A 13,891-nucleotide genomic window follows, 5' to 3' on the forward strand; every position below is an offset into this window, starting at 1 on the left:
TTAGTTCATATGCCTTGTGTCCGTGATATATAGGCCTAAAGGCCGAGACAATAAGAAGACAGTAGCAGAATAAATTCAGCCACACCTTTATTTCATCACAAAACCAGAGAGCAACCTCTGTCCGGTGAAGTCCACAAAGCATATTGAATGCAACAAACAGTTACATGACCTACAGTATGTTCAAGCAAGTTAATGTTTCCCAACATTTTCGGACCACTAAACAACTAGCCTATTGATTTAGAACCACGAGAGTTATGCAAGTCACAAAGAAAACAGGAGCTGCCTCCACTATTCCAGCACCATTTCAACTTCAACATTTCAACATCATCAAATCACCTCTGCTTAGTCTAATAAATTGACAACTGAAAGATACCAAAAACAATTTAGTCCAATCAATGTAAGCTAAATATGATGTGGCTGTCCATGGTTCTGATTTCTGTGTGTGTGTGTGTGTGTGTGTGTGTGCGCATTCTGCAAATTAAAAAACATGTTGACTCACCCCACTTGTATAGAAACACCAATGCCATCCTCCTCTCTTTCATGTTGAGGAATTGGTCTATCACTCTGTCATACACTACACAATTGTATTTTTATTGTCCTAGGCTACCTGGCTTAAATGTTTGTTCACTAGCCTAACTTCCTTTCATGGGAAACGCTACATCTAGCTACATATTGAACTTTCATCCTCTCAGGCTAGGGGCACAATGCATGAATTAATGGTTGGATCAGAATCGCCATTATAATCATTGGCCAGTATGGAGAATTAAGTAAAACCACAAGTCCATATCCCTATCTTCATCCATGGCTAATTTAGAAAGGGCTAATTTTAGCTAGCTAGCTAGCCACTGGAGGACAACAACACAACCACAATGAGATTAAACAATTCAAGTTGTTTCTGTCAATGACATAGGCTCTTGGTGAGATTTGATAGGCTTCTCTTTACACTTTTTTTTGGTGCGCCAGGACCAATCATAGTTGAGCTCACTCAGTAATGGTATGGGCAACAATGTCATAAGCCTACTCTTTGGAACCAGACAGTATCAGATAGATGGCCTACACATACAGAGAAAGAAGGGCGCTGTTTCGCTTCCTTTCTCTGATGAGATACATTCAACCTCTTGCAAATTGAAGAAAAATTCTGCCATAGAGAGACGAAATATACATTGTTTTAAATATTTATTTTGGGGGGGTGCATTTTTTGGGGCAAGCCTGACTTCCCTTGGCATCCATGAAAACAAGCCACTGCTGGTTTTATCATCATTATCAATATACTGTAATGAAACAGCAGGGAGCAGGTCTCGAACCCTCGACCTTCTAGCCCGAAGTCCACTGCGCTATAGACTGTGCCGCATAAGCATGCTCCAGCGTTAGAGTCGATTTCCGCGCTTATAAACCCAGGGTCGTCACACTACTGCCTCCTTTCTAAGAGCGCGTCCTCGCGACTCAACGTCTTATAGGAACGCGCTCACCGGCCAAGCACACGCACTGTCGTGGATGCAAGGTCCTGACACCAATGTAATGAAACAGCAAGGAGCAGGTCTCGAACCCTCGACCTTCTACCCCGAGGTCCGGCGCGCTATCGACTGTGCCGCAAAAGCATGCCCGAGCGGCAGAGTCGATTCCGCGCTTATAAACCCAGGGTCGTTACAATACATTGCCCTAGCGCTACCATCTGAACTAGCCGCCATGCCAACCCAGTCACAGTACACTTGTGCCAAATCCGATAAAAAACAAAGATACAGTTTTGTAACCGATAGTGGTCCGACATCCTCATCAAAGGTTCCGCGGGTGTTTGCAAGCTATGGTTACTGTTGTCTCTCTTTGAAAATTATTTATTGCTGATATGAAAGATAAGGTTCTTAACGTATTATGCTTCCAAAACCGTTGGCTACCGCAAGCCATGCAACGCCTCGATCCCACCGACGGTCTTTCGGCGCAAAATGGTATGCAGCATCACCTGGACATTCAACATTCGCCTTCTGCTACCTTTTCTGTCAAGCCGTTTACACGTACAGTTTGATGCATACGTTCGATACACTCAAGGTATGCACCACACAGAACTCACTGCAACTGCCTCTACAACGCAATGCTGCAAGGCAAACGCAGCGTTCCATTAGAAATGAATGTACTTCTGGTTTACCAAAATGCAAAGACACTGTCGGTATGATCAAGGCGTAAATGTTCAGTACTGAGGGTCTAGGATCTTAACAAAACTTCCCACTACAGCAGACGCCTTAGTCCAATGGCTGACTTTCTTATGTGTAATGTAATGGAACTGTAAGTCATGATTAGGGCGGCCTAGTTCAAGGATACGTTTCCTTTTCAATAATTTGAACATCTATTGATCATTAATCATCATAGAAAATATTTTTTATTTATTAAGGATGAGCTAGGTCATAATATGCTATTCACATCATTGGTGCGCTCCCTACAGTCTCACTTTCACTCAATTGACTACACTGGAATGGTTTCATCTCATATGTATATACTGTTTTCTATACTATTTTACTGTATCTTAGTCCGTTCTGCTCTGACATCGCTCGTCCATATGTATATAGTCTTAATTCATTCCTACTTAGATTTGTGTGTATTGGGTATATGTTGTGTAATTTCTTAGATATTACTGCACTGTCGGAGCTAGAAGCACAAACATTTCACTACACTCGCAATAACATCTGCTAATCACATGTATGTGACCAATATCATTTGATTTGATTTGATATTGGTGTGCATGTAAACGTGGTCACGGCCAACTAACAAGTGGATTTTGACTACATGGGATGCAGCTCTCAGAAGTGACTTTTCGTAGCAGAAGGTTTAGAATAGCAGGAAATTAGCTTAAAAAATCAACATTGTCTCATTGCAAAATGTGTATAATTAGTTATAAAACTGAAACAAACAATTGTTTTGTGTCCCATGGCAAAATGTGTCGAATAAGCTGTTTTGCCAAGAAAACATTTTAAAATGTAAAAAGACAAGAGTTTCTATTGGAAAAATTCAGGAAGGTCCCTCCCCGTTTCGTTCCGTTTAAGAAACTTTCGCAACAGAATCGGTGGAATGAATACACCCCAATTCACGTGTTTCCATTGCACTTCAGTGCACACAAATTACTCGTGAAACCTTTCCAGCAAGGGCGATATTGCGCGTGCACGTGACTGGCTTGCCATAGAAAACAAAGCTGTCTGCGCGGCATCCATTACAGCGAAGGGTGCAGACTTCGGGAATATATGAATATAGACGCTAGAAAACACTCCTAAATATGGATTTACAGCGAGTATAGGATCAATTGAGACTCGGGCCTGTAAGGGCAGTGAGACTGCAGGACACTCGCGAAACTGACGAAATATACAGTTTTTCTCGGGGTGCTTTGTCTTGGCCAGCTAGCAAACCATCATTGTCATTCGATTGGAAGCTATTCGACTAGTGTTTGCTAGATGGGGGCTGGGGTACATCGCCATGTTGTTATCAAATAGTAACTGTTAAAAAAGACATCTTGAAGTAAAGGCGGAAATTGTGTCCACCAGGTCCTTCGTTTTGGCCACAGGGAACCGAATCTCAACAGTCGCGGAACCCACCACTGACTGTTGTCGTCGGTGACATGGCGGAGCAAGGCTACTCTTCTTGGTGAGTGCGCATAGGTATAGCCATTGCACGAGCTGGCTAATAGCCTGACTTGATTGCTGTATTTACTTTTTTTTTTACAGAGATATAGTTGACAACCTGCTTCGTTCCTAAATAAATCAGCCGCTATTTTGCTTAACTAGAATTAGATGGCCCTGTTTTCAAATTGTGTTAGTGAACTAGCTAACTACGGTCCAAGTATAGGGCTAGCTCGCTATCAGCCAGTTAGCTAACTTAGCCGCTCGTCTTAATGTTGGCATTTCATTGGTCATACGGAAATGGTTATACAAGGTAGACGAATCTGTAAGGTTGTATATAACTGATGTTAGTTAGCCAACTCCTACCAAAATAATATTATTTAGTTAGTTATCTAGCTTGTAAGCCTCTCGTCAATATACGTTTTTTTGTATGCATAAATATCTTATTGCTATATCTCGTTAGCCAGTTGCACACAAAGGGAGCCTATGAGCGTAGCTAGCCTACCGAACCAGTTTACGCTTGCAAGCCAGACTACGTTAGCAGAAAAGCTCACCGGCTTTATTCATGGAATGTTTACTTTTTCACACAATAATTATGTTGTCATTGTGATACATTTATGACACGCCCGGTGTTTTATAAAGTCGGAGAGAAATAGCTATGTTATTGAGTCATCCATTTTTATTTTGTTAATGACGTGCGCAGCTGGCTTGCTAGCAAGTCAACACCTCTAGCTTGTTTAGCTAACGTTAGCTAGCTTGTTATCTTGATTGTCCATCATAATAACCTGCTTCCTAAGAGTAGCTAGCTGGCTAAATAAGGCATTGATCTGTAAATCGGGGTTTATCTTCCCGCATTGTTAGCTATAACTAACTGATTGCAATCCCTACTGTTATGTGCCAGAATAATAGTTTTCTAATTTAATTTTTTATGTGTGATAGCAAGTGGTGCCATGCAGACCAATATTAGGTAGACTGATAAATAACATGTCCATCCGTGTCATTTATCGATTTTTCGCAATTGGAAATGGGGTCATTTCGTCCACTTTAGCTGTACATTTGATGTTTTTAAATGAATGGCCTATGCTGCAGATCATGGCATTATTAAAGTCAAATTATGTGCCATCTAAATGGCTAGTATTGTTTTTAAGTATTGATGTGGAGGCAACCATTTATAGCTCAGACACACCGGTAGGATTGTCAAACGTTTGCCTGTGTCGGCAGTCGATCTATTTTGTGTTAACACAGCAAAGACCTTGAAGTCGTCAGCCATTCAGCCTTGTTAAAATATTCCAAACCAGAAGGCGGCAGTAGCATTGTTTGGCAATGCATGTCTGTGTGTGTTGTTTAGGTTTGGTCTAGATTCCAATGTTAGTTAGCTAGCTACACTAATGTTGCTATTTTGCAGAAAGCCCTTGTTTATTTATTTATTTTAACCTTTATTTTACTAGGCAAGTCAGTTAAGAACAAATTCTTATTTACAATGACTGCCTACACAGGCCAAACTCTGATGACGTTGGGCCAATTGTGCGCCGCTCTATGGGATTCCCAATCATGGCTGGTTGTGATACAGCCTGGATTCAAACCAGGGTGTCTGTAGTGACGCCTCTAGCACTGAGATGCAGTGCCTTAGACCGCTGTGCCACTCGGGAGCCCATCTGGCTTGATAATACTAGCCAGATGGACACAGCTAGATAACTACCTAGCAAGATGACAAAGAAACGATTTCATTCACTCTCCATAACCATGGGGAGTGGAGGGTGAGATTTTTTTTTGTGTGGGGAGGTCTAGGATGGTTGAGGGGCAGCTCTCGGGGGAACTGTGTTGGACATCTTAGATGGTTGGTGACCTTGTGGTTGGGAGCTTGGGCCGGTGTCCGAGAGGTTGCTGGTTTGGGTCCCCGATTTGGCTTGGTGGGAGATCTGTCGATGTGCCCTTTGGTGGGGCGCTTGACCCTGGATGCTTGACCCTGGATGCTCTGGATGGCTGCATCATGTTATGGGTGTGCTTGTAATCATTAAGGACTGTGGAGATTTTCACGATTAAATTTTTGTTTAAATTGAGCTAATTGCAGCCAAAATTCTAAAGGAAGACCTGGTTCAGTCTGCTTTCCACCAGACACTGGGAGGTGAATAGACCTTTTTTTATACCTTTTATTTAACTAGGCAAGTCAGTTTAGAACACATTCTTATTTTCAATGACTGCCTAGGAACAGTGCCCTGCCTTGTTCAGGGGCAAAACGATGGATTTTTTACCTTGTCAGCTCAGGGATTCGATCTTGCTACCTTTCGGTTACTAGTCCAACACTCTAACCACTAGGCTACCTGCCACCCCTTTCAGCTGGACAATAACCTAAAACACATGGCCAAATCTGCATTTTACAGTTTTGACTATAATCTACTTGAAAATCTATGTCAAAACCTGAAAATAGTTGTCCAGCAATGATCAACAACCAATTTGACAGAGCTTGAAGAATTTTGAAAAGAATAATGTGCAAATGTGACCGAACGGCTCAAATCGGCCCTATGTATGTTTTTTTTAAATGTTTTTTTACATTGGATAAAAGTAGAGACTCAGAGCTACAAAATGGTATTTCATACACTATAGTTTAGGAACAATGGGAAAGTATTTTTGCTTTGAAAGTTGATAAACTTGTAAACTCACTTTTGAGAAAATGGTCTTTGAATGTTTTGGTACTGCTATTGGAGAGCCCTTCTTTGTCTATACCCGTTCAGCATCATTCACACCCTCTTAAGCTTTAGCACTACCCATCACTTTTTAAGGGTTGATCTGTATGTAATGTTACTAACACCAGTCAAGCACACAAGCCAACTTGCTAGCTACTTCCAGACATCTAAGTGAGAGAGAACAGCTCACTGAACATTACTTGCCCTAGCAGAGCTGGTTAGGCTGTTATGTTATCCAGAGCATTGGTGATTGTCCGTTCGTAAATTCAAAGCGTTTCGCGTTCAGAGCACACACTGGACGCTCTGGCCGATGAGTAGAGTTGATCCGAACGTTCTGACCTCACAGCCGTTAACTGGCTAACATTGGCTAGCTAGCTAGCTAGCTACTTCCAGACACATAATGAGAGAACACCCCACTCTGACCATTTTACTCGCCCTAGCAGAGCTGGTTAGGCTGTTTTCATCTTCTGAATCTGCAGGTAGCTGACCAACCACGTTCAATGGAAGCTAGCTAACATTAGGCTATAGCTAGCTAAGAAAATGGCTCTGAGATACGAATAAGGTCATACACCAGTAACGTTAGCTAGCGAGCCAGCCAGCTAACATTAGCTATCTAGGTAAACAATGAAGCATAATCACAACTCATGACGTTACTACCCTGCATGAATCTGCAGGTAGCTAACCAACCAGGTTCAATGTTAGCTACTTAACATTTGGCTATAGCTAGCTAAGCAAATGGCTCTTTATGTCAATTTGAAACATGTAATATCTGAAAATGTAGCTAGCTAGACTATCTTACTCGTCGTATACATCATTCATGGTTGGACACGTCTCATGTGGGATGCCATGGTTGCCCGTATTTTGATGTAATCCGGAGACAGGTGTTTTCTCCATTTCCTTAGCTATCATACTCTAATTCCACTGATTTCTAAACTCAGTCCTCCAGAAAGTGGAGAGCAATGCGTATGCTGTTTTAATACATAACTTTAATTTAAAAAAGCCACGTTAGACAGGATTACCTAGACATACTGACCAGCTCAAATAGACAGAAGTGTGCTATATGGCAGACCAATCCAAACTCATCTCTTGTCATTTCCACCCCATTCATTATCTCAGCCAATCAGGGCTAGCGGGAAGTTTGCCTCACTTTTTCTTTGGCTAAACCAACTAGGCTCGTAATTTAACAATTTTATTTGTATTTACAGATGGCATACAAGTTTGTTATTAAGGCACATGAAAGTTGACATGTTCGAGAAGGCATTTCTGCAACAACAAAAAAACGCATTTTGATTAAAAAACAAAAGTTCCCATTCAAACGGCTCTCCTGTGAAGTAGTGACATAAGCCTAGTTTTCTGAAACGGGTCACAAATGTTGAACAATCCAGGCGTAGACCGCTCTTAGACTTATACAGAAAGACTCTCAGCTGTAATTGCTGCCAAAGGTGACTCTTAACATGTATTGTCTCGGGAGGGAGTGAATTATTTGAATAAATTCTAACATTTGGAAGAAAAATAAATTTCCCTCATCAATCTACGCACTACCCCATAATGACAGCTTTTTTGTTGACATTTTAGATAACCTTTTGCTATGAGATTCGACATTGAGCTCAGGTGCATCCTGTTCCCATTGATCATCCTTGATGTTTCTAGAACTTGGAGTCCACCTGTGGTAAATTCAATTGATTGGACATGATTTGGAAAGGCACACACCTGTATATATAAGATCCCACAGTTGACAGTGCATATCAGAGCAGAAACCAAGCCATAAGGTCGAAGGAATTGTCCGTACAGGTCAGAGACAGGATTGTGTCAAGGCACAGATCTGGGGAAGGGTACCAAAAACAAATGTCTGCAGCATTGAAGGTCCCCAAGAACACCGTGGCCTCCATCATTCTTAAATGGAAGAAGTTTGGAACCACCAAGACTCTTCCTTGAGCTGACTGCCCAGCCAAACTGAGCAATCGAGGGAGAAGGGCCTTGGTCAGGGAGGTGACCAAGAATCCGATGGTCACTCTGACAGAGCTCCAGAGTTCCTCTGTGGTGATGGTGGAGTGCTGCAGAGATGGTTGTCCTCAATCAGGCCTTTATGGTGGAATGGTCAGACGGAAGCCACTCCTCAGTAAAGGAGTGGCACCTAAAGGACTCTCAGAAAAAAAGTTTTAAAATGTAAGTAACCTCTCTCAATAAGATTTAGTACAGACCAGGCCTGACACAGGCTGGACCCTATGATCACCTGGCTACATAGCTGATGCCTGCTGGACTGTTGATTAGTCACGGTACTCCATTTTTGTTGATTTTGTTTATTTGTCGACCCCAGCCTCGAACTCAGGCCCTGTGTGTAGTTAACTGACCCTCTCTGCCCAATCATTGACATTTTACCTGTTGTTGTTGTCTTAACTGATTAGCTGTTGTCTTACCCCTTGTTGTTAGAGTCGACCGATTATGATTTTTCAATGCCAATACCGATTATTGGAGAACCAAAAAAAGCCGATACCGATTAATCTGCAGATTAAAATAAAATAAAATAAAATATTTTGTAATAATGACAATTACAACAATACTGAATGAACAGTTTTATTTTAACTTAATATAATACATCAATCAAATCAATTTAGCCTTAAATATATAATGAAACATGTTCAATTTGGTTTAAATAATGCAAAAACAAAGTGTTGGAGAAGAAAGTAAAAGTGCAATATGTGCCATGTAAAAAAGCTAACGTTTAAGTTCCTTGCTCAGAACATATGAAAGCTGGTGGTTCCTTTTAACATGAGTCTTCAATATTCCCAGGTAAGAAGTTTTAGGTTGTAGTTATTACAGGAATTATAGGACTATTTCTCGCTATACCATTTGTATTTCATATACCTTTGACTATTGGATGTTCTTATAGGCACTTTAGTATTGCCAGTGTAACAGTATAGCTTCCGCCCCTCTCCTCGCCCCTACCTGGGCTCGAACCAGGAACACATCGAAAATAGCCACCCTCGAAGCATCGTTACCCATCGCTCCACAAAAGCCGCGGCCCTTGCAGAGCAAGGGGAACAACTACTCCAAGTCTCAGAGCGAGTGACGTCACCGATTGAAACGCTATTAGCACGCACCCCGCTAACTAGCTAGCCATTTCACATCGGTTACACCAGCCTAATCTCGGGAGTTGATAGGCTTGAAGTCATAAACAGCTCAATGCTTGAAGCATTGCGAAGAGCTGCTGGCAAAACGCACGAAAGTGCTGTTTGAATGAATGCGTACGAGCTTGCTGCTGCCTACCATCGCTCAGTCAGACTGCTCTATCAAATATCAAATCATAGACTTAATTATAACATAATAACACACAGAAATATGAGCCTTTGGTCATTAATATGGTCGAATCCGGAAACTATCATTTCGAAAACAAAACGTTTATTCTTTCAGTGAAATACGGAACCGTTCCGTATTTTATCTAACGGGTGGCATCCATAAGTCTAAATATTCCTGTTACATTGCACAACCTTCAATGTTATGTCATAATTAAGTTCAATTTTGGCAAATTAGGTACCAACAAGCCAGGCGGCCCAAACTGTTGCATATACCCTGACTCTGCGCGCAATGAATGCAAGAGAAGTGACACAATTTCACCTGGTTAATATTGCCTGCTAACCTGGATTTCTTTTAGCTAAATATGCAGGTTTAAAAAATATATACTTCTGTGTATTGATTTTAAGAAAGGCATTGATGTTTATGGTTAGGTACAGTCGTGCAACGATTGTGCTTTTTTCGCAAATGCGCTTTTGTTAAATCATCCCCCGTTTGGCGAAGTTGGCTGTCTTTGTTAGGAAGAAATAGTCTTCACACAGTTCGCAACGAGCCAGGCGGCCCAAACTGCTGCATATACCCTGAGTCTGTTGCAAGAGAAGTGACACAAGTTCCCTAGTTAAAATAAATTCATGTTAGCAGGCAATATTAACTAAATATGCAGGTTTAAAAATATATACTTGTGTATTGATTTTAAGAAAGGCATTGATGTTTATGGTTAGGTACACGTTGGTGCAACGACAGTCCTTTTTCGCGAATGCGCACCGCATCGATTATATGCAACGCAGGACACGCTAGATAAACTAGTAATATCATCAACCATGTGTAGTTAACTAGTGATTATGATTGATTGTTTTTTATAAGATAAGTTTAATGCTAGCTAGCAACTTACCTTGGCTTCTTACTGCATTCGCGTAACAGGCAGGCTCCTCGTGGAGTGCAATGTAAGGGAGGTGGTTAGAGCGTTGGACTAGTTAACCGTAAGGTTGCAAGATTGAATCCCCGAGCTGACAAGGTAAAAATCTGTCGTTCTGCCCCTGAACAAGGCACTTAACCCACCGTTCGTAGGCTGTCATTGAAAATAAGAATGTGTTCTTAACTGACTTGCCTAGTTAAATAAAGGTGTAAAAAAATTAATAATAATAATAAATTTGGCCAAATCGGTGTCCAAAAATACCGATTTTTCGATTGTTATGAAAACTTGAAATCGGCCCTAATTAATCGGCCATTCCGATTAATCGGTCGACCTCTAGTTGTTGTCTTAGCTAGCTCTCCCAATCAACACCTATGATTGCTTTATGTCTCTCTCTAATGTCAGTATTCTTTTGTATACTGTTGTTTAGGGTAGTTATCATTGTTTTATTTTACTACGGAGCCCCTAGCCCCACTCAACATGCTTCAGATACCTCTTTTGTCCCACCTCCCACACATGTGGTGACCTCACCTAGCATAACTAGTGCCCCCACAGATGCAACCTCTCTTATCATCACTCAATGCTTAGGTTTACCTCCACTGTACTCGCACCCTACCATACCCCTGTCTGTACATTATGCTCTGAATCTATTCTACCACGCCCAGAAATCTGCTCCTTTTATTCTCTGCCCACAACGCACTAGACGACCAGTTTTGATAGCCTTTAGCCATACCCTCATCCTACTCCTCCTCTGTTCCTCGGGTAATGTAGAGGTTTATCCAGGCCCTGTGTGTCCACATGCGCTCTCATTTGTTGACTTCTGTAACGTAAAGTCCTTGGTTTCATGCATGTTAACATCAGAAGCCTCCTTAAGTTTTTTTACTCACTGCTTTAGCACACTCCGCCAAACTTGATGTCCTTGCCGTGTCTGAATCCTGGCTTAGGAAGGCCACCAAAAATTCTGAGATTTCCATCCCCAACTACAACATTTTCCGTCAAGATAGAACTGCCAAAGGGGGAGGAGTTGCAATCTACTGTGGAGATAGAACTCTGCAGGCTGTCATACTTTCCAGGTCTATGCCCAAACAGTTCCAGCTTCTAATTTTCTAAAATGAATCTCTTCAGAAATAAGTCGCTCACTGTTGCTGCCTGTTATAGACCCACCTCAGCTCCCAGCTGTGCCCTAGACACCATATGTGAAATGATTGCCCCCCATCTATCTAAAGAGTTCGTTCTGTTATGTGACCTAAACTGGGATATGCTTAACACCCCGGCCGTCCTACAATCTAAGCTAGATGCCCTCAATCTCACACAAATTATCAAGAAACCCACCAGGTACAACCCTAAATCCGTAAACATGGGCACCCTCATAGATATTATCCTGACCAACTTGCCCTCCAAATACACCTCTGCTGTTTTCAATCAGGATTTCAGCGATCACTGCCTCATTGCCTGCATCTGTTATGGGTCCGCAGTCAAACGACCACCCCTCATCACTGTCAAACGCTCCCTAAAACACTTCTGCGAGCAGGCCTTTTTAATCGACCTGGCCCGTGTATCCTGGAAGGATATTGACCTCATCCCGTCAGTAGAGGAGACCTGGATGTTCTTTAAAAGTAATTTCCTCACCATCTTAAATAAGCATGCCCCTTTAAAAAATGTAGAACTAAGAACAGATATAGCCCTTGGTTCACTTCAGACCTGACTGCCCTCGACCAGCACAAAAACATCCTGTGGCGTACTGCACTAGCATCGAATAGTCCCCGCGATATGCAACTTTTCAGGGAAGTCAGGAACCAATACACACAGTCAGTTAGGAAAGCAAAGGCTAGCTTTTTCAAACAGAAATTTGCATCCTGTACCTCTAACTCCAAAAAGTTCTGGGACACTAAAGTCCATGAAGAATAAGAGCACCTCCTCCCAGCTGCCCACTGCACTGAGGCTAGGAAACATGGTCACCACCGATTTTTAAATCCACGATAATTGAGAATTTCAATAAGCTATTCTCTACGGCTGGCCATGCTTGCCACCTGGCTTCCCCAACACTGGCCAATCGCTCCACACCCCCCGCAGCTACTGGCCCAAGCCTCCCCAGCTCTCCTTCACCCAAATCCAGATAGCAGATGTTCTGATAGAGCTGCAAAACCTGGACCTGTACAAATCAGCTGGGCTAGACAATCTGGACCCTCTCTTTCTAAAATTATCTGCCGCCATTGTTGCAACCCCTATTTCTAGTCTGTTCAACCTCTCTTTCGTATCGTCCGAGATTCCTAAAGATTGGAAAGCTGCCGCGGTCATCCCCCTCCTCAAAGAGGGTGACACTCTAGACCCAAACTGCTACAGACCTATATCCATCCTGCCCTGTCTTTTCTAAAGTCTTCGAAAGCCAAGTTAACAAACAGATCACTGACCATTTCGAATCCCACCGTACCTTCTCCGGTGTGCAATCCGGTTTCCGAACTGGTCACGGGTGCACCTCAGCCACGCTCAAGGTACTACACAATATCATAACCGCCATCGATAAAAGACAGTACTGTGCAGCCATCTTCATCGACCTGGCCAAGGCTTTCGACTCTGTCAATCACCGTATTCTTATCGGCAGACTCAACGGCCTCGCCTGGTTCACCAACTACGTCTCAGAGTTCACTGTGTCAGATTAGAGGGCCTGTTGTCTGGCAGTCTCTATGGGGGTACCACAGGGTTCAATTCTCGGGCCGACTCTTTTCTCTGTATATATCAACGATGTCGCTCTTGCTGCGGGTGATTCCCTCATCCTCCTCTACGCAGACGACACCATTCTGTATACTTCTGGCCCCTCTTTGGACACTGTGATAACAAACCTCCAAATGAGCTTCAATGGCATACAGCACTCCTTCTGTGGCATCGAACTGCTCTTAAACGCTCGTAAAACTAAATGCATGCTCTTCAACCGATCGCTGCCCGCACCCGCCCGCCCGACTAGCATCACTACTCTGGACGGTTCTGACATAGAATATGTGGACAAGGTATCTGGCTAGACTGTAAACTCTCCTTCCAGACTCGTATTAAGCATCTCCAATTCAAAATTAAATCTACAATTGGCTTCCTATTTTGCAACAAAGCCTCCTTCACTCACGCTGCCAAACATACCCTCGTAAAACTGACGATCCTATCGATCCTCGACTTCGGCGATGTCATTTACAAAATAGCCTCCAACACTCTACTCAGACTGCATCCAGTTTGCTATCACAGTGCCATCCGTTTTGTCACCAAAGCCCCATATAATACCCACCACTGCGACCTGTATGCTCTCGTCAGCTGGCCCTCGCTACGTATTCGTCGCCAGACCCACTGGCTCCAGGTCATCTATAAGTCTTTGCTAGGTTAAGCTCCGCCTTATCTCAGCTCACTGGTCACCATAACAA

At 42.7% G+C, this 13,891-nt stretch overlaps 1 protein-coding gene across 2 annotated transcripts in view; it reads left to right on the top strand.

The window, feature by feature from the left end:
- The first annotated feature begins 3,145 nt into the window (after window positions 1-3,145).
- Window positions 3,146-13,891, top strand: part of LOC120021299 (signal peptide peptidase-like 3) — a 51,377-nt gene continuing 40,631 nt past the window's right edge. Inside the window, exon 1 of one of the 2 annotated variants that reach the window (XM_038964997.1) lies at window positions 3,146-3,624. In XM_038964997.1, coding sequence (XP_038820925.1) covers window positions 3,599-3,624 — 26 coding nt within the window. In that variant the 5' untranslated portion in view covers window positions 3,146-3,598. The remainder of the gene's footprint in view (window positions 3,625-13,891) is intronic. The other variant, XM_038964999.1, reaches the window with a different exon arrangement.

This window comes from Salvelinus namaycush, chromosome 26 (assembly GCF_016432855.1).
Source record: "Salvelinus namaycush isolate Seneca chromosome 26, SaNama_1.0, whole genome shotgun sequence".
In the NCBI taxonomy this organism is placed as follows: Eukaryota; Metazoa; Chordata; class Actinopteri; order Salmoniformes; family Salmonidae; genus Salvelinus; species Salvelinus namaycush.